This window comes from Salvelinus fontinalis, chromosome 32, assembly GCF_029448725.1.
Source record: "Salvelinus fontinalis isolate EN_2023a chromosome 32, ASM2944872v1, whole genome shotgun sequence".
In the NCBI taxonomy this organism is placed as follows: domain Eukaryota; kingdom Metazoa; phylum Chordata; class Actinopteri; order Salmoniformes; family Salmonidae; genus Salvelinus; species Salvelinus fontinalis.
The window spans coordinates 18758492-18780313 of NC_074696.1; the positions used below are offsets into that span (position 1 = coordinate 18758492).

Consider the following 21822-nt stretch of genomic DNA (forward strand, 5'->3'; position numbering starts at 1 on the left):
TCATGGACTCTGGGGAAAATGTGATGCCATGTGTTGGTACGGAAACAGCCATGCTCCAGAGCACTCAGTCAGAATATGTTTGGTTTAGTCAGCATCCCAAATAGCACCCTATTCCCTTTGTAGTGCCCTACTTTTAACCAGGGTTGATAGGGCTCTGGTCAAAAGTAGTGCACTATATAGGGAATATGGTGCCATTTAAGACATTCCCAGAGACTGACACCAAAAATTTCCAGCTGGTGGGCAAAGGTCAGAAAATGTACTTCTCTCATAGGAGGATTTAATTAGATTTTTTATTATATCAGTCACCTCAACATGACAAAACTTCTTGATTCCCTTTTGGTGCATAATTCAGAGGGATGTATGAGTGAAATGCATGATGAAGGGATGAAAGAAAGAAGAGGGGTGCTGCTGCTTACTCATTTACAGTTAATATGGGTGGAAGGTGGAAGTCTGTAAAACGTTGCCTTGGATCCCCACCCAGTGGCTGTTCAGGATCCAGCCCCTGCTGCCAAGCTATCAGGTCATGCTGAATGAAGGTCCTAACAGACCTAGGACCGGATCCATCCACAGATAGAGTAGTTAGAAGTAATAGACTCTGGTATAACTCTGTTAATAGACTATGTTAATTATGGATACTAATATACTAGGAACACAGTCTACATGGAGCTACTGGGCGGTTTACTTTCTCAAGCATATACTGGATGTGTCCGAAATGGCACCCTATTCCCTATATAGTGCACTCCTTTTGACAAGAGTCCTTGGGTTTTGGTCAAAAGTTGTGCACTATACAGGGAATAGGGTGCCATTTGGGATGTACTTCCTTTTCTTTGCCAAGGGCAGCTGTAACGGGTGTAATTCTGCCACTAGGAGGCGCCTAAAGTTCTGTAACCTAAGTCCCCATGTCATCCTCAAACTTGAGTAATCTTTTAGCTTCCAGCACTTTCAATTATATTATTTATAGAACACATGATTAATTGGTATACATGCAATCACTTTTATGAAAAATACTAATGTTTTGTTATTTAAATGTATATAGAACGACAAGTAATATTATGGTAGCTGAAAATTGCCTTAGAACAACAGGCTAGGCTTATACACTACGTAAGGTATAGAGCTAAAGGGTCTGACAACAACTGGACTGATTAACACATGGATCTCATGGTTCTGTATATAAAAGTCATTTAATTAAAACAGTGAATTAATTACTAGTAAATTGCCCTACCTAATGTCCTGTGACTAGTACAGTGGCCTCAAGTACTCTTATGTCAGTCAAATCTCTTATAATCAGCACCATTCAAACGTAATAGGTTCCATTGTAATAGAAAATAAACCACCATGTCTATTACAGAGATGGACAGCTTTTAATGGCTTTTGCTGGAGATTTTATCTCACAACAAAGCGACAAAAAACAGGGATACATTGTGATACATGTGATTAAACTTAACAAGCTTGTCTGAAATACGTCTTAGTTTATTTGACAAAAGCAAGGAGTGCAAACTCCAAAGTATCAATTTGCATACAGAAACTCTGTGGGAACATTTTAATTCCTTCTAAATCCTTTTTAATGCTTATTACGTTTCTAGTCCATGGTTTTCTATTGGATTTTCTGACCCTTTCAAGTTAGGGTTCATGTCAAAACAACAAAATAAATCTAAATTGTCATGTCACGTTATTGTATAATGGATGGGAATGTACCTGCAGGTGTGTCAGTATCACATATTACATTGATGTTGTAACGGCTCTCGTTGGTGGAAGGAAGAGTTGACCAAAGCGCAGCGTGGAAAGTGTTCATGATTCCTTTTATTCAAAAAACACTTCAACAAAATAACGAAAGCGAAAACGAAAGTGAACAGTTCTGTCAGGCACAGACACTAAACAGAAAACAAGATCCCACAAAACCCAAAAAGAAAATGACAACTTATATATGATCCCCAATCAGAGACAACGATAGACAGCTGCCTCTGATTGGGAACCACACTCGGACAAAAACAAAGAAATAGAAAACATAGACTTTCCCACCCGAGTCACACCCTGACCTAACCAAACATAGAGAATAATAAGGATCCCTAAGGTCAGGGTGTGACAGATGTGTTGACTTTGTGACCACAGTCATAAACCCTGCCTATTTCTACAATTTCTCTTCTTAAAATGTGATATTAAACCTACCACTAACCACACTGCTAACCTTATGACTAACCCTAACCTTAAATTAAGACCAAAAAGTGCATTTTTGTTCTCATTAATTGTCCGCCTCCTTCCCAACGCTAGCATCCTGTGACCCCATCTAAGGACAGGGAGATAGCCACAGCCAGATAGATTGATAGGCCTACTTATGACATCCTTTCTGATACCACGTCCTCAGCAATGGATGGTTTACCCTGGAGTCCTAATAGAGAACCAGCCCAACAGGTTTTACACTATTTATATCCCAACTGAATGGGATAGCAGTTTACCTTTGATGACTTCCATCAATATTTATTGATGCAGAATCAGTGCGCAACTATTATTTTTTGGAATGGTTGAATCATGTGGTTGAAAAATGCTATTTTGCTTCCGAGTGGCGCAGCGGTATAAGGCACTGCATCTCAGTGCAAGAGGCATCACTACAGTCCCTGGTTCAAATCCAGGCTGAATCACATCCGGCCGTGATTGGGAGTCCCATAGGGCAGAGCACAATTGGTCCAGGTTTAGCCGGGGTAGGCCGTCATTATAAATAATAATTTGTTCTTAACTGACTTGCCTAGTTAAATCAAAAAATTGAAAAAATTGAAAAAGCACAAGATGGGTAAAACGGAGTGTATGACAAAAAAATGCTCCTAGGTATAGTTTTAGGAGACACAACACCGAAATCAAGAAAAATATGCCTGTTTAGTCAGTGCATGACTTGGTCTGAAATTGGTGCCGGTACTCATTTTGTGTGCCGGTACTGTTTATACTGTATTTAGGTGCAGGAACTCTGCAATAGTTTTACGCCAATATGCTATTGGAAGCAGTAGACATTTTGAGGTGCCAGTACTCAGTTCCGGTGAGCTCCTGACCAAGTAAAGCACTGTGTATACTGATTATGCTGCCAAAACTAATATTTCCAGATACAATAAATTGTATGAGAGTTAACAAAACAGGTTATTACTTTTCTATTCTGAGTTTGTTTCAAACCAAAACTTTCAAGTTAGGGTTCATGTCAAAACAAAGAAATAAATCTGAATTGTCATGTCATGTTATTGTATAATGGACGGGAATGTACCTGCAGGTGTGTCAGTATGTATCACATATTAAATTGATGTGTTGACTTTGTGACCACAGTCATAAACCCTGCCTATTTCTACAATTTCTCTTCTTAAAATGTGATATTAAACCTACCACTAACCACACTGCTAACCTTATGACTAACCCTAACCTTAAATTAAGACCAAAAACGGCATTTTTGTTCTCATAAATTTGTATGATAATAGCCAATTTTGACCTTGTGGCTGTGCTATCACCTGGAAACCCAGATGAGAAGGGACAAGGTGATGATGCAAGCATATCTAACCAAAGAGGATCCAGAGGAAAATAAACATGTCATTTAATTTTTTTTAACTAGGCAAGTCAGTTAAGAACAAATACAGAATAAGTATTGATACACATTCAGTTCTTATTCCTGCTTAATAACAAGACTATCCAGACAAGGCAAAGTTAAATGATATCCAAAATATGCCATTGTGCGAAAACTTCATATAAAGCTAACCAAAGGTTTTTGTTGAAATACACTATGTTAAAAACACAAAATACTAAAAATACATTCATTATTTTGCTAACAAAAATGAAATGCTATATTGTGTGATAGCTGCCATGGTAAATGTATTCTACAATACACCGTCTTGAGAAAGGTACACAGCAAAAATACTGCTGGTGTAGGTTGATTCCAATTCGAGTGGTTGGATGCTATTTTCAACAGTGCATCACAGTTAACATCTATAGAAAAGGCAGTGCAAGTAGCTAGTTACTTCTGGTGCAGGAAAAAACATACAAATCAACATTTCAATGTCTATTCATTTACAGTCAATCCATGTGTCTCTTTGAATAAAAATCACTGAATCAAATTGTTGACCATTTAATACCGTTATTAGACTTTATTCTAATGCGTTTTTTGGTGGTTGTTCTCTTCATGCCTGTTCTTCTGGGTTTCCATGGTTTCCCAGCTGGAACCAAGAAAATGACATATCGTCATACAGGTTATTATTCAGTTGTACAACTGACTATGTATCCCCCTCTCCCTTTCCCTTATTAAGTCACAGTAAGGCGCAGAACGTTCGGTTTGCCTGCTGTGGGGGGGGGGGGGGGGGGGGGCAGTTGTAGTACTGCACCACTACTACAACTCAGCTTCCTGGACGTGTGAGCAGTTCTTCTATTCAGTATCCCCAGTCACATCATGACCTAAAACACAGCTACATGTAACTTCTACCTGTCTATAATCTGCCACATTTAAAGTATTACTGAGATAGAAAAAATATACTCAGTGTGTTAGCTTTCGCTAACGAGAAGCCTTGTAGCCATTACTGCAATTATGGGGAACATGCAAATGGTTGCTGGGCTGACAAATGTAATAAGTCTGTTGTTCACTATTTTCAACAACACCACCTTCCTCCCTTACCTCCCAGATCTATCTTCAGATAAACAAAAAATAGAGAATACTGGGTGTGCGTGCACGTCTGTGGGTGGGTGAGTGTGTGCGTGCACGTCTGTGGGTGGGTGAGTGTGTGCGTGCACGTCTGTGGGTGGGTGAGTGTGTGCGTGCGTGCACGTCTGTGGGTGGGTGGGTGTGTGCGTGCACGTCTGTACATGCGTACGTGTGTCATGACCATTATTATACCTTTAGCACAGACGTCCATGCAGCTTTGCCTGGATATAAAGTTGTTGCTGCCTCCTCCACAGCCTGAATAGATGAACCGCTCACACATCCTGGAAGCTGAGTTGTAGTAATACCGCAGAATAGACGCAGCACAGCCTCCTTTATCCAGGGGATCCAGGCAGAGCACAGGAGTAGCTGTCAATCACACAAAACAACTATAAGAACTCTGAAAGAGAAGGCTACTCTTCAGCTAACATTATCTCGTTTTAAACCAAGAAGCTCATTGCTGGTGTCTTAATTACATTAGTAGATGTAAAATTGAGCGAGGGCACTGGATGGAATCATTTCGGAATAATGGAGTCTAAAGAAAGGACAATAAGTACTCTGTAAATGTAGTCTACTCTACAGCTAGCATTGTCTAATTTTAGATCAAGAGATTTAGATCTCCAGCTTCTGTACATGAACAGATGCACAACTGAGAGAAGGCTGTATAGAGGGCCATTTGGAATCATTTCAGGGCAATTTTTGAGGAAAATTAAGGCACTCGCAAACTGTGAGACCCTTGAGTATCGTACTGATAGAGCAGGCTGTTAGAGTCAGGGTTGGTATTTTTGTACTGCTGTTCCTTCTATCTTGTTGAATTTCCTGATTACTTACAGATGTATGATCTTAATTTGAGCCAGCAGGAAAAAAATCCTACAGCAACAGGAAATGTCAATTATGGTATAGATTATAATTTAAGATGCAATATTTCACTTTTTGCGCGACCCAACTAAATTCACATAGAAATTTTAGTTATAAATCTGTTATAAATCTTCTCATTGAAAGCAAGTCTAAGAACCGGTAGATCTGTTTTATGCGCGCTAATTATATGCTTCTTAAGTTAGATTTTTGCTTATTTTACTTTCGGTTTTGTGCACCAGCTTCAAACAGCTGAAAATACAACATTTTTGGTTATGGAAAATATATTTCGCAGTGGTTTAGATAGTACAATGATTCTCTACACTATAATTTCTTATTTTGTCACATATCCTGAAATTAGGCAATCTATCTGAATTTTAGCAGCCAGGAAATGGTGGAGCGATTTCTGCATAGTGCACCTTTAATGGAAATGTTTGTAGGGGTTAATACATTTCGTAAAGGGAAAATCAAGTCTAAAATTTTAAAGTGGGAATTACAAACTTCAGAAGCCTTTTTAAACGTCAAATACACTACAAGTTTAAAAATTCTGGATGTGGGTGTTTACAATCAAATTGCCTAGCCGATTTCATGAAAGAGGTTCCTCTAATCTTGTTTCTACATACTTCTTCATGTAATTCTTGTGAGCAAAGTTAAATATGTTTCCGCAAAATTAATACAAAGTTAACAACACAACAGAGTGAGCACAGTAGAACACAGTAGAATATGGGTCTAACTAGCATTGTTCACGTGGAATGAGCCTATGTGCTCAACACCGATGTGTTTACGTGGAATGAGCCTATGTGCTCAACACTGATGTGTTTACGTGGAAATGTTTTCTCTATTGTGCAGTACAGCTGATAGAAAACAGCCTGACTGTTGACTTTGACCATTCTCCACATACTTTTGTGTGGTCTACAGTACTCCATGCAAGACATCTGGTTCTGGAAGCGGTTCTCGTTGCCCTGACAGCCGCCATAGACAAACTGCTCACACTGCATGGTGGTCATGTTGAAGAAGTAGCGCCAGTGCATGGCACGGCAGGGACCCTCCTCCTTCTGGAACCTGCAGATCTGGGGGATCTCTGGTGGGTGGAGAATGTGCAAAGACACACATTCTTATAAGAACTATTGAAAAATGAAACGTGTCATGGTGTATTGCCATTTTCCCTAAATAAATTGATATGTCCATTTGAAATCTTTAGTGCTTTAATAGGCCAGATTTCCACAAACATCATGATTTCAATGGTTACAATAGTTTTGATGGCATATCAAATAAATAAATAAATACATTATTTAAAACAGCAAACTTTTTAATGCAAAGGAAAATGACTGCAATTGCTAAACAAATACAGTCTTTCATTAAAATGCAAATAAACTTACTTGGTATCCTAAAACATGCTTTCTTACATTCCATAAAACTCATGAAGTTGTTGCCATTCCCTTGGCAGCCTCCATAGCTGAACACCTCACAGTGTTGAGTGATAGTATTGTAGTAGTAACGCTGGATATCTCCTCTGCAAGGCCCCTCGTCTACTTGAAGAAGACACACCTCTGGAATGAGAAGAAACACACAACATCAACACTATTGCTGGCTATGTAATTAGGGTCTCTATTCAATCTGTATCGCTGAAGCGTTACAGATAACACGCTTGACATGTAAAGGTAAATTCCTGTTAAACCGGCAGCGTTTACCATAATGAGGGAACGTTGCCTTTAACTGTCAATCAAACTGTAACGCTGAAATTCCACGATACGGTTTAAATTATGCCCCCTAGGTAAAGACATCTCTGCTGAAGTACAGATTCATGTCAACAACAACTTTATCACTACTAGAAAGGCTTGAGCCAACGCCCATTATATTGATTATCATGGGGTTGAACGGTATTTTGGTGCTTAACTCTCATAACGAATAAAATCAACAGTCACGGTAATCAAATGTTTCTTTACCTTGTTTCGGTGACAACGCAAAAACGTAACAAAGGGAGCATGAAAGGATCAGGAAAATCAATAAACTGAACTCCATTGTTGTAGATCGACTCTAAATTCAACTATCCTTCTCATTTTACGCACGAGATGTGCAGCCATTTATACTACTGTAAAGGTTTTCCCAAGGGGGCGGAGGGGCGGGCTATAGCTGATGACTCATTTGTAATTTTCATAAAAAATCGTAGTAGATCTTAAAACGACTGATTAATGTGATGATTTGAATCATAGACAATGTCACATTTATAGACAGCTAAAGTATTTATGCAAGACACCCATCTTGGGTAATAGCTATGGTCTAATCATTGCTGTGAAAATACACCAGAATAGATGTAGGCTAGTCTGGGAACGGAACTACTAGGGTAGTGATGATTAATAAATCATCTGTATCATGAAAATAATGATTTGTTAACAGGTTTATGACCATATGTGTCATGTTGTGGACTGCTGTCTTCGGAGTAGTTTAATTACATGATAATGTAGATTATTGTTGTTTCTTACATGTTTTAAGTGGTTTCTCTATATATATTCCAAAATCCGGCATTCTCCACATAAGAGATGTGTTTCCAACATATTATTATTATTATTTTTTTACTTGTTGAGGATAAAAGGCTGTGCGTGATTACGAAGTGCACATAAACATAACTTTTGCGGTTAAATTCACGTATCGGATAAAAATTACAATTTAAATGTGTTTCCATTACATTTTCAACTCTACTGATGGTTTTGTCACAATTTTTGGGGGAGTTACATAGAGAATATGCCCACTCTGGTATAAGCACGTGCGCTCTAGCCAACAACTCGCAACTACAGTGACAGTATAGCCTATTACTACATTATGAGATTGTTATGGACAAAATAGCGAGATTATTTTTATTTGTCAAACAGCAAAGCATCGATCATCATGTCACCAGAATAACGTCCTCGATATTTTTGGGAAATGAGCATTAAACTCATCACCATGCACTTTTACCACCCTGTGAAATTCATAATATATTTAATCTGTAGCCAATAAACGACATGCTTTCCCGCGTTGTAGTGGGAGGGACCACACAACATGTCATCACATGACTCCAAGTTTATTTCTATATGATGGTTATTAAATCAATATTTGTGCATAAAAGCGTTTCCACCGCAATTTCTTACATAATACATTTTACTGACACAAAAAGATCCCAATTTTTGTAGCATATTTTGTGCACATTTATAAAGTTTACTGACAAATTGCCTCTTTCCATCAGGCCTGTCATGATATTTTTTATCCGACAGGTACTTTACTCACACACAAAGTTTGCATTTGAAACCTAGTTGTTGTAGAGCACCAAACATGTTTCCAATTAATTTGCAGTGGAGATTCTTTTCGTTTCAAACTGGTCACCCTGTTTTGTTCTGTGCCTGAATCCAAAACATACAGGCAGCACAATTCAAATGTAGGCTAGACTCAGTGCTTGACCTGTATTTGATTGAATATTGAATAGGAGCCTTGGTCTAAGAAAAGAAAGGCTTATTTCGCAATCTCAATACATTTCAATTACATAGGTGGAAAGCTAGTAGAGGACATGAACCCCTGACTGTCCTCTTAATTAAACCTTGATTCCATCTCTCTCAGTATATTGTAGAGGAGGCTGTCATCCATTCCATAGAAATGACCTTCTCCACCCCATTCTAAACATGGGACAATACTCTTTCTCCCTTGACAGGAGGCTGTCATTCATTCCATAGAAATTACCTTCTCCAACCCATTCTCAACATGGGACAATACTCTTTCTCCCTTGACAGGATAATGTCTGACCAGTGACCACTATACTCCCACACACTTTTTCTCTCTGCACCTTTTCTCTGCACTGACATGAAACCTTTCTACATCTGAAAGGCACAGAACATGTAGGCTAATAGACACATAGGAACCCATCTCATGGATGCACCAGTTGCAGTATCGTTCCTACATCTACACTCTACACTGAAAAGACGTTATCTTGCTTCGTCCCAAAGCCATAGAAAATGTGACTTATAGTTACTTAGACAATACTAGCCTACACAGCTCATGGATGCAGCTATCGCAGTACCTCTATAATCTCAGTTCAAGCTCATCAATCCTTTATATCTCCTGGAGAACTGCTATAGTTGTCATATTCATAAATCAAATCAAATCTTATTTGTCACATGCTTCGTAAACAACAGGTTTAAACTAACAGTGAAATGCTTACTTTCAGGTCCTTTTCCAACAATGCAGATGGTCCTAATGATGATGTATCCTTCACCATGACATGTTGAAGGTAAATACAGATTAGCCTTCTTATCATGCTAACATGAACTGCTAACATGTCATTCCCCTTGACCCATATCTGCATTGGAACAGTGAAGAGAACCACAGGCAAAATATTGTACGTATCCACGTATTATTCATATTCTTCCACTCTCAATGCCATTTTTAGACATCTCAACAACACAACTTCCAACGTAACACCTGTACTTTGGAGAGTGGCCCTTTGCCCTCTGCTATGATTCTACAGTGTTGGAATAAAGGGCCTCGTTTTAATCAGATTAAGAGATTAGGATGTTTATGCAGATTACTTTATAACCTGGATTGCGGGAGAGGAGAGGGATTTCTCTGGCAGTTTTCAGGGGTGGAAGACTGGTCCTTAAAAGACGAGGTAAGTAATTTTGTTCCTTGTCTTTTATGAATTAATATATATTTGATGAATTAATATTATTCAATTCATTAATCTAGCAATCATAGGGAAGGGATCATCTAAATGTAGGATTGGGGACTATTTAAAAAATATAATATACCAATGAATATTCACAACCCCAATCAACAAAACAATTAATGAAGTACCACCTAATGTATGCAATTATGATTATCAAGCTTCTACGAGGCACATTTTAAAATATTTTTTGTGAGTGTGGCTCTACTTTAAGAATAATGTTTACCTTCCCTTCGGCAACAATGTATTTATTTTCTTTGACAGACAATGCCTGGGGTGATAAATATGGACGAGTTGACAGACGTGGATAAGGCTAAAATGGAAAGAGACCAAAAGAAGATTGAAGTCAAGCTTGAGAGATGGCTGGTAAATTCGACCAGCTTACTTTAATTGATAATTTTTCCAATTGTAAAAGTAATATCTACGTAGAAACAATAAGAGATCTGGATTGGTCATCAAATGAGACTGTAATGGCATTCTTGATATTAAAGTTGTGTGTGTTACCGGTAGACTATTCTTTTGTACGACAGACGTCTAAGTGCTGTACTGAGTTTATGGAGGCCGTTCAGGCCGGTGTAAAAGATGACACCCTGGTCAAAGGTATTGCAGAGGACAAGAACCCATTCAAGGAGTTGAAAGGTGGATGTGTCGTCTGCTGAAGAGGACAGGAAGAACAGATTAGACCTTCTCTAGTGCCCAAGGACATTCCCCCTACCCAGGAAACATTGTTGGATCACCATTAACCAACCAAGAAGAAACAAAAAACAAAAAAAACAAATGTACATTCCTGAATATATATATAAACCTCATGAACCCATGTAAATGAATCTCCCTGAATTGATGCAGTAAATAAGAGTAGTTTTTGGCAATGATTGTCAGAGCTTTGTTGGATGGTTTATTTGTCAGTAAAGTGCTTGTCTCCCACGTCTCTGAGTGTGCACCATCTGTTTCGTTATTAGATGAAACCACAGTCATTAAATGAGCTTGTTTACAACTACAAGTCACCCGGGCTGTTTTCTAAGATTAAATAGCTGTTGAGCTCATATATTGTAACTAATATACAGTAACAGTCAAAAGTTTGGACACACCTACTCATTACAGGGTTTCTCTTTATATTGACTATTTTCTACATTGTAGAATAATAGTGACGAAATTAAAACTATGAAATAACACATATGGAATCATTCAGTAACCAAAAAAGTGTTAAACAAATCAAAATATATTTTAGATTCTTCAAAGTAGCCACCCCTGGCCTTGATGACAGCTTTGCACACGCTTGGCATTCTCTCAACCAGCTTCAACTGGAATGGTTTTCCAACAGTCTTGAAGGAGTTCCCACAAATGCTGAGCACTTATTGGCTGCTTTTCCTTCACGCTGCGGTCCAACTCATCCCAAACCATCTCAATTGGGTTGAGGTTGGGTGATTGTGGAGGCCAGGTCATCTGATGCAGCACTCCATCACTCTCCTTCTTGGTCAAATAGCTCTTACACAGCCTGGAGGTGTGTTGGGTCATTGTCCTGTTGAAAAACAAATGACGGCCCCACTAAGCGCAAACCAGATGGGATGGAGTATCACTGCAGAATGCTGTGGTAGCCATGTTGGTTAAGTGTGCCTTGAATTCTAAATAAATCTCAGACAGTGTCACAAGTAAAGCACCCCTACATCATCACACCTCCTCCTCCATGCTTCAAGGTGGGAACCACACATGCAGAGATCATACGCTCACCTACTCTATGTCTCACAAAGAACACGGTGGTTGGAACCAAAAATCTCAAATTTGGACTCATCAGACCAAAGGACACATTTCCACCAATCTAATGTCCATTGCTTGTGTTTCTTGGCCCAAGCAAGTCTCTTCTTATTATTGGTGTCCTTTAGTAGTGGTTCCTTTGCAGCAATTCGACCATGAAGGCCTGATTCACACAGTCTCCTCTGAACAGTTGATGTTGAGATGTGTCTGTTACTTGAACTCTGTTGAAGCATTTATTTGGGCTGCAATTTCTGAGGCTGGTAACTCTAATGAACTTATCCTCTGCAGAAGAGGTAGCTCTGGGTCTTCCTTTCCTGTGGCGGTCCTCATGAGAGCCAGTTTCATCATAGCGCTTGAAGGTTTTATGCGACTGCACTTGAAGAAACTTTAAAAGTTCTTGAAATATTACGGATTTACTGAGCTTTATGTCATAAAGTAATGATGGACTGTTGTTTCTCTTTGTTTATTTGAGCTGTTCTTGCCAGAATATGGACTTGGTCTTTTACCAAATAGGGCTATCTTCTGTGTACCAACCCTATGTTGTCACAACACAACTGATTGTTTCAAACGCATTAAGGAAAGAAGTTCCACAAAAATGCATTCCAGGTGACTACCTCATGAAGCTGGTTGAGAGAATTCCGAGAGTGTACAAAGTTGTCATCAAGGCAAAGGGTGGCTACTTTGAATAATCTGTTTTGGTTACAACATGATTCCATAAGTGTTATTTCATAGTTTTAATGTCTTCACTATTATTCTACAATGTAGAAAATAGTAAAAATAAAGAAAAACCCTGTAATAAGTAGGTGTGTCCAAACTTTTCACTGGTACTGTATGTTGTAAAGGGATAGGCTAATATGAATTATTTAATGATGGTACTGAGACAGACAGCTTGTAGCACAGATACCTCTAAAGCAAACATTCAAACTTATCCATTGTTTGTTTTTTCAATGGAAAAATGTCAAAGGAAAAATAAGCAGCAAGTATGTTTTAGTCACCACCTGCCATTATAAAGTTCACCCTTGGTACACTACGCCTTGATACTTTGCCTGTCATGACCTATGCCAACTGCAATGATACCTGACACGACCATTGCGCATGAGCGAATCCTAGACGCACACACAACTGTCACTTGTACCAGAAATGGCTCTGATTGACGGAGCTCTGCGACTGAACTTGGCAGGTGGCCGTAATTTCTACAAATTAACCTTGGCTAGCAGTACAAGGAAGCTGATTGGAAATGTGTCATCTAAATCCAAAGCCGCCAGTGGTTCACAGACAACGGCTGATCATTTAAAGACTCTATAGACTAGAACATTTTGCACTAAAGGTGTCTCTCAAAAGCTATGAACGAGTGCTAGCCTAGCTAGCTATCAGAGCATAGCATGACAACAATGAAACACAGAAACAGAATACATAAATCATGATTCAATTTCACAAAGAAAGTTAACTAATATAGCTTTTGTGGATATGAATATTTGTGACATAACTCGCAAATGATAGTAACACTACATAAGTAGATGAAAGGTCACTAGCATAAAGGCCAATTCAGCTCGAGCTGTCCATAAACATGACGTTTTTTTATGTTGACAGAAACGACTCAGGTTCTATTCGTATTGTATGAATGACGTTTCAGTTATGTCCTACGACAATATTTCCCAATATTACAAGCTGCTCAACCTTAACAGAACTGCAAAAGCCTCACATTGTTTTGATACAGCCTTGTGGGAGAAAAAAATATCTACTGGCTGTCACGTGACATCTGTCTTGAACTTGAAGTGATACTTTTGCAAGATGGTAACATTCTACATCATCAATTTGATATAGATACTTTGTATTTGGTTAATGCAGTCGTTACTACACATATAATTAAGGAACAACTAGCAAATTGCCTGTACTTTACTCCCTGAGAAGAGAAAACAGTATAGCAATAATCTGCTTGATAAACCTGCTCTTCATATTAATCAGGCTTATTGTAAGCAACCCTGGTCCTGGTACTGAGGTGTTTGAGTTATAGTAAAGATTATCTATTATTGACAAGATAGTCGAGTGACCGCTCTAACAATGGAAATACATGTCCTCAAAGATGGAAGGCAGGCGAGAGGAGGCGAGAGCCCAACCATTATGAAACTTCAATTCGATTGAATAAGCATCATGTTCTATTCGATCGAATAAGCATCATGTTCTATTCGATCAAATAAGCCTGACGTAGCACATTAGCAATGACATTTTTTGTTAACATAATTTAACACACATTGACCTCCACTTCTTAGCCTTATTTTTGTGGACAGATTTTGGGCAGAGTATACCCTCTCGCTTCTTCTCTGGTTATATAGAGCCCACACTTTTAGCTTTAGACCTGGGAGACCAGTAAGTGGAATCCTGCCAATCATTCATGTTTATCATTAGTGACTCTTTAAATGACGAGTCAGGTGTGGGATACTGTACCTAGTTGGAGCAAGGCATAAGCTAAACCCTACAGTAGGCTACCTGCAGCCCTTCAAGGCTACATATTGCTAGACTAGACAGTCGCCGGGGGCAACAATCTCAAACTACAAACAGAGACCCTATAAAAAGAAACAAACAAAGACTGAGCGGTAAATGGAATACATTTTTTTTGTGACTCAAACCCCAAAGGATGCAGGGAGGTTGAAAATAAACAGACATGCAAAAGAATAGGAAGGATATTAAAGCAAAAAGGAAATGAGGAACAATATGAATACAACGCACCAGTGGGGAATATTGGAACTTCCGTTTATTAAAAGAATACAGTTGAAGGTTCCGTGCATTGTAAACTTGGTAATGGCACACAAAAGGGTTACGAGAAATTGTTGCGTGACTACAATGTCATAATCACATTGCATATCCAATCAGAGTGATTCAGACCTATCCCACCAGAATGTTCTAACCTCACTTAATTTTAGAGTAAAGTAGAACTTCTGAGTTTACTCAATTCCAAAACCTCAGCTCAATCATACCTAGCCTATGTTATATTTGTACAGCTCTATGCACAAGGACTACTTTGAACAATGTCCACAGAAAATTTGACAAAAATACATTGACTTGAAGAACAGTGCAGATACAAAATTTGGTAAAATAATGACGGTTATGTCTGCGATGTTAACATGCTAACCAGACCGGACACGTCGCGTGCGCGAGCGTCGCAAAATAAATGTAGAAATCCATGTTATTCAATTATTGCACCCACACTGCTCGCATGTGCCAACGAGCGTCTGCGATGCCAAAGGCTAAAATAGAACTCCTTTCTATTTCTGACGAACTGAAAGTCCTGCCTCTCCCATCTCCTCATTGGTTTATAGAAGCAGGTACCCACGTGCCGTCTTCTCATTGGTTATACCCACGTGGGTGATTGAAAGACGAACTGTTTTGCCGGTCGTCGTGGTAATACTATGAAAGTTTAGATGCCGATCACCATATAAGTTCAAAGATGAAAAAGCCTGGAAGGAGGAGAGATGACTAGAAAGGATTCGGTTGGCCATTTTATGTGTGGATTAATTGTCGTAGATGTGTGGATTAATTGGAGTAGAGGACCTTGTGCATTTCAGGTAAAATAACAACTCAATGTTTATATCCCAGGACAAATTAGCTAGCAACAGCAAGCTAGCTAAATAGGACAAATTAGCTAGCAAGTGCAAGCTAACTAGCTAAATTGCCATACATGTTTAATTCTTTTTGAACCTGTCCCCAAATTAATGTCATTGGCTCAGAGTTTGTTTTGATATTTTAACCTGCGTGTCGTGATCGCGTTTGGTGTAGGGGGACAAAATACATTTATGCACGATAGCGCACGATGGCGCACACGTGCAGCCGGTTTGGGTTCCGTGTTAGTGCTGTTTGTGCTGTCATTCTGTTACCAAATTGGACATTTTTAAAAGTAGTCCTTGTGCATAGAGTTGTATTGTTTGTTTCAATTTTCAATCATTGGTTTTTGTTTGACATACATTTTAAAGTGAACATTCTGAGTCTCAACTTCATTCTGTTACTGTGTAATTGCTCAGATGTTACAGCTAGGTGTGAAACACAACCGTGTCAGGGGAAAGTAGTGTTCTTGACAGTGCTCTTGACCCCGACTCACAATTCACAGCTCTGCGGTGTAAAATTGTTCTGGTATGCAACACTACCAGTTAACAATAATCATTGTACAGTGCATTGCATTGAGAAAGTATTCAGACCCCTTGACTTTCTCCCCATTTTGTTACGTTTTTCTAAAATAGACTGAATAAAAAATGTGCCTCATCAATTTACACACAATGCACCATAATGACAAAGCAAAAACAGGTTCTAGAAAAAAAACATAAAAACATTATTTACATAAGTTTTCAGACCCTTTGCTTTGAGACTCGAAATTTAGCTCAGGTGCATCCTGTTTCCATTGATCATCCTTGAAATTTGATTGGAGTCCATCTGTGGTAAATTCAATTGATTGGACATGATTCGGAAAGGCACACACCTGTCTCTATAAGGCACCACAGTTGACACTGCATGTCAGAGAAAAAAACCAAGCCATGAGGTCGAAGGAATTGTCCGTAGAGCTCCGAGACAGGATTGTGTTGAAGCCTAAATCTGGGGAAGGGTACCAAAAAATTTCTGCAGCATTGAAGGTCCCCAAAAACACAGCGGCCTCCTTTTTCTCCCCAATTTCGTGGTATCCAATTGGTAGATACAGTCTTGTCCCATCGCTGCAACTCCCGTACGGACTGGGTAGAGGCGAAGGTCGAGAGACATACATCCTCCGCAACACAACCCAGTCGCACAGCTTCTTGACAAAAGGCCCGCTTAACCCAGAAGCCAGCCGCACCAATGTGTCGGAGGAAACACTGTGCACCTGCAACCGTGTCAGTGTGCATTGCGCCCCCCCCTAACCCGGACGACGCTGGGCTAATTGTGTGCCGCCCCATTGGTCTTCCAGTCGCAGCCGGCTGCAACAGAGCCTGGACTCGAACCAGGATCTCTAGTGACACAGCTAGCACTGCAATGCAGTGCCTTAATCCACTGCGCCACTCAGGAGGCCCGCCATCATTCTTAAATGGAAGAAGCTTGGAACCACCAAGACTCTTCCTAGACCGGGCCGCCCAGGCAAACTGATCAATCGGGGGAGAAGGGGCTTGGTCAGGGAGGTGTCCAAGAACCCAATGGTCACTCTGACAGAGCTCCAGAGTTCTTCTGTGGAGATGGGAGAACCTTCCAGAAGGACAACCATCTCTGCAGCACTCCACCAATTAGGCCTTTATGGTAGAGTGGTCAAACGGAGGCCACTCCTCAGTAAAAGACACATGACAGCCTGCTTGGAGTTTGCCAAAATGCACCTAAAGGACTCTCAGACCATGAGAAACAAGATTCTCTGGTCTGATGAACCCAAGATTGAACTCTTAGGCCTGAATGCCAAGCGTCACGCCTGGAGGAAACCTGGCACCATCCCTACGGTGAAGCATGGTGGTGGCAGCATCATGTTGTGGGTATGTTTTTCAGCGGCAGGGACTGGAAGACTAGTCAGGATCAAGGGAAAGATGAGCGGAGCAAAGTACAGAGAGATCCTTGATAAAAACCTGCTCCAGAGCGCTCAGGACCACAGACTGGGGCGAAGGTTCACCTTCCAACAGGACAACGACCCTAAGCACACAGCCAAGACAAAGCAGGAGTGGCTTCTGGACAAGTCTCTGAATGTCCTTGAGTGGCCTAGCCAGAGGCCGAACTTGATCTAATAGTTCTGGAGACCTGAAAATAGCTGTGAACCTGATCGAACACCTCTGGGAAGACCAGAAAATAGCTGTGCAGCAACGCTCCCCATCCAACCTGACAGAGCTTGAGAGGATCTGCAGAGAAGAATGGGAGAAAATACCCAAATACAGGTGTTCCAAGCTTATAGCGTCATACCCAAGAAGACTCAAGGCTGTAATCACTGCCAAAGGTGCTTCAACAAATTACTGAGTAAAGGGTCTGAATACTTATTTAAATGTAATATTTCAGTTTTTATTAAACCTGGGGTATTGTGTGTAGGTTGATGAGAACAAAAACAACTATTTAATCAATTTCAGAATAAAGCTGTAACGTAACAAAATGTGGAAAAAGTCAAGGGGTCTGAATACTTTCCGAATACACTGTATATGATTTAGGGTCCCAGTAAAGATAAGCATTTCCCTTTCCAAGACCTAGCAGATCCTCCCATTTGCCTTCCTGAGGATTTGAACTTTTGGGAAATGAAGCATTTTTTGCAGCGGAAGAGGAGGACCAGTACTCTGCTCATAGCTGCTGTTTGTGATTTTGATTCGCCTATATTGTGTTTTATATCTGACAGGTTTATAACTCATGCGTCCTCTGAAGTGAGTGGAATGTGTTTAGTGTTATTGTTCTGAAGTCCAGAAAGAAAATGTGTAAATCTGGTTGTCCTGTTCTCGCAGGTTATACACCTTTGTTTTTTGGCTGGTAGAGGAGCCGTTACTGTGTATGTTGGAAAGTAAGAAGTTCAGATCCTATGGTCTTATAAAATAAGTGGTGTGCAGAACTTGGACGGAATCACGGAATTCAGACATTAAAACGGGATTCAACAACATTCAAAAATGTATTGAGCATACTGGGGAATCGAGTAAATGTATTTCAAATTAATTAATTTGCCCAAGTTTATCATATATGAACAGAATGCATCAGGGATTCGTATTTTCTGCAACTTTCTTAAGAGGCCATGAGAATGTCCCTGTCCATGTGTGTGCGGGGCACACGTCTACCACTTTGTGTAGCTGTTAGCGAATATGCTAGCTAATGAAAACAGTCTTCTGGAAGATGGAAAGGCTTCCTCAAAAACATTCTCAATTAAAGCTGCAATATGTCGCATTTTGGGCGACCTGACCAAATTCACCTAGAAATGTGAGTTATAGATCTGTCACTCTCATTGAAAGCAAGTCTAAGAAGTGGTAAATCTGTTCAATGTGCGCTATTTCTATGCTTCTCATTCTCAAGTTTCATTTTTGCGTCTTTTACTTTTGGTTTTGTACACCAGCTTCAAACAGCTGAAAATACAATATTTTTGTCACGTTCCTGACCTGTTTTCTGTTATTTTTGTAAGTGTTTAGTTGGTCAGGGCGTGAGTTGGGTGGGCATTCTATGTTTTGTGTTTCTATGTTTAGGTCATTGGTAATTAGCCTTATATGGTTCTCAATCAGGGACAGGTGTTTGACGTTTCCTCTGATTGAGAACCATAATAAGGTAGGCTGTTCACACTGTTTGTTTGTGGGTGATTGTCTTCCGTGTCTGTGTCTGTGCACCACACGGGACTGTTTCGTTTGTTCGTTCGTTTGTGTAGTCTGTACCTGTTCATGCGTTCTTCGTGTTATGTAAGTTCTCTCGTTCAGGTCTGTCTACATCGTTCATTTGTTTTGGAGTTTGTTGAAGTATTTTCGTGTTTCGTTTTTACTTTAATAAATTTCATTATGTCATATCACAACGCTGCGCTTTGGTCCAATCCCTACTCCTCGTCTTCGGACGAAGAACCGTTACAATTTTGGGTTATGGAAAATATATTTCACAAAGGTTTAGATGGTACAATGATTCTCTAAACTATACTTGCTTGTTTTGTCACATAAACTGAAATTAGGCTAACTATTATAATTTTAGTAACCAGGAACTGGCGGAGCGATTTCTGCATAGTGCACCTTTAAATGCTAACTACAAACTTCAGGATGTAATTGCATAATTTCACAAGGCTCTGCTTGCCTGTCAGTGGGTATTTGTTTTGCAAACTCTGACATCACATGTGCGCTACAAAAACACAGCTTAACAACAGCCTCTTGCTACAGTAGGTGTGTGCTTCAATTAGCAGGCCTGGACAAGTCCAGGGGGCTTGATTGGTGTCACACGTTTGCCCCAGCTAACACACCTGCCTCCAATAATGAACTAATCATGATCTTCAGTTAAAAATGCAATTATTTAAAATAAGCTGTGTTTGCTAGGGATGGGGGAAAAGTGTGACACCAATCAGGCCCCCGAGGACTGGAACTGCCCAGGTCTGACTGGTAACTACACCCAAAAATCTACATTTATCACATTTTTCTCAGACCTCAAAAGTGGTCTCCTGATGTGATTTAAGCATTATTGTGTTCTTAGAACATCCAAACGTAGTTGTTTTTCAATTAAAGAAGTGTGATTTAGAGAGTAAAAACCTGAAAAAACTGGGAATTTTTTTTAACCTGGAAAAATTAAATGGAAGAAGCTGTATTTGGGAAAAAACTAAATGGAATCAGGCAAAAAATGTAACAGTCTTTATAGGGCCCTAGTATTCCTTCTTGCACAATCTTTCGGAAATCTGGAAATAACTTTTTGGGGTGCATTTACCACTTGACAGGTTTTTTATTTGTCTTGAAATGCCTTCCAACACACACGGAAAGCCAGATCCTGTGCTTTCCTTTGGTTATGAACTTAATCAAATTGAATAAGTCTGAATTTCAAGAATGTATTACAAGCTCCATTATGAACAGTGACTCATGACCCCTGACAGTGGCTTATGCACTGAAGGAAGTTACATGAGATTAAATTTGTAATTTTCCCCCATTAACTTCATAATTATGGTGCTTTTAATTGCTTTTAATTTTCTCTACCACACAGCAATGCTTGAAAGCAGATTAATAGACGGGTTTGTCAAGGGTCTGTGGACTCTTTTGGACATTAAAAGTGACAGTGCATTTAAACACTGTGTTCTCTATACTAACTACTGTAATAGAATTAGGAGGAAGCACAGGTAATTGCATAAACTCTAGCTATTTTGCGAAGGCAGTATTCATTATTTAGAACATTTCCCCCCAAATGGACACCTATTTGTATGAGGACGTATGAGGATCTAGACGAAGCAAAACATCCATTTTCAACCTGAGTTTCAGGTGGCTTGTTGAAACCAATCACACATTGTAAATTAAATGCAGATAGGTTCAACACTTAAAGCTTATAATAGTTATACTTTAAGGCTCGAATCTCTTGTTTTTGTACTGTACTTTATGCACCTTTGAAAAAGAACACCATCCATCTCATCATGTTGTTTGTCATTGCCAATGAGGTCAGCATCTAAGCATGTAGGCAAATCATCTTCCCTGAAGAAGCTGTTGAGTTACCAGAGAAATGTGGGGTATTGGTAGTATCTTTTTAAGTAGTTTTCCAGCTGAAGACTATTTGGAAGAACAAATCAAAATTGTTCCTGGGTTACATCCCAAGTAGCACCATATTCCCTATATACTGCACTACTTTTGACCAGAGCCCCATGGGACCTAGACAAACATAGTGCACTATGTAGGGAATAGGGTGCCATTTGGGAGGGACCCGTGGTACCAAGGCTCTGTTGGAGCTCCCATTTCTCAAGAACGGGAGTGTTCCACTCCTCATCCCTTCACTCCCTAAGAAAAGTCTTCATTCATGATGCAAATATATTACTGTCGCTCTATTTGGAGGGTCTAATGTTGTGAACCGCTTCCATCTCATGCTACTCAATGCCTGCACAAATATCTGTACTGTATGTCCATGTAGCTGGTATACTCCAACTGGTACAGTTTGTATTAGGGTGACTCCATTGGGAAATTAGAATTTATGTTTGGCTAACATTGTTAGATGCAAACATAGGCTTGTTATTCTCAAACTATATGATTGTTGCTCTATTTGTCCGGAATGACAAGAATTTGGATTGGGTTTGGTGGAGCTAGGCTATATGCTCAGAGGCTTAACCTGTCTCTATCTGCAGTCTTGTGAAACTGCAATATTTCATAAAGGCTTGTTGACAGTGGAGAAAAAGCCTATTCATATTTTGAATGGTCTTTTATTCACCTGACTGTAATAAATATGTGGGAAGTAGCACGCACAAAACAGTTACAGAGTT

General features: G+C 39.7%; 2 protein-coding genes and 1 pseudogene across 2 annotated transcripts; 2 read left to right on the plus strand and 1 right to left on the minus strand.

Moving 5' to 3' along the window:
- Positions 1-1780: 1780 nt before the first annotated feature.
- Positions 1781-7622, minus strand: LOC129830832 (tissue factor pathway inhibitor 2-like). Its single transcript, XM_055893599.1, has 5 exons — positions 7459-7622; positions 6892-7062; positions 6414-6593; positions 4853-5026; positions 1781-4181 (listed from the first exon to the last, which is right to left on the minus strand). The coding sequence occupies exons 1-5, from the start codon at positions 7532-7534 to the stop codon at positions 4078-4080; spliced, it is 705 nt and encodes a 234-aa protein (XP_055749574.1). The 5' UTR covers positions 7535-7622; the 3' UTR covers positions 1781-4077.
- A 2495-nt stretch (positions 7623-10117) lies between these two features.
- Positions 10118-11085, plus strand: LOC129830537 (guanine nucleotide-binding protein G(T) subunit gamma-T1-like). The gene is made up of 3 exons (XM_055893102.1): positions 10118-10148; positions 10467-10568; positions 10733-11085. Exons 2-3 carry the CDS (start codon positions 10470-10472, stop codon positions 10859-10861), a joined length of 228 nt encoding a protein of 75 aa, XP_055749077.1. The 5' UTR covers positions 10118-10148; positions 10467-10469; the 3' UTR covers positions 10862-11085.
- Positions 11086-13094: 2009 nt separating this feature from the next.
- The window catches only part of LOC129830525 (probable acyl-CoA dehydrogenase 6), a 43536-nt pseudogene continuing 34808 nt past the window's right edge, over positions 13095-21822 (plus strand).

Coding starts and splice junctions, on each gene's coding strand:
- LOC129830832 (XM_055893599.1), bottom strand. CDS start 7,534: ATGGAGTTCAGTTTATTGATTTTCCTGATCCTTTCATGCTCCCTTTGT. Junction 7,063..7,458: donor TGCGTTGTCACCGAAACAAG/GTAAAGAAACAT, acceptor TTCTCATTCCAG/AGGTGTGTCTTCTTCAAGTA. Junction 6,594..6,891: donor AGCATGTTTTAGGATACCAA/GTAAGTTTATTT, acceptor TCCACCCACCAG/AGATCCCCCAGATCTGCAGG.
- LOC129830537 (XM_055893102.1), top strand. CDS start 10,470: ATGCCTGGGGTGATAAATATGGACGAGTTGACAGACGTGGATAAGGCT. Junction 10,569..10,732: donor TCAAGCTTGAGAGATGGCTG/GTAAATTCGACC, acceptor TTTGTACGACAG/ACGTCTAAGTGCTGTACTGA.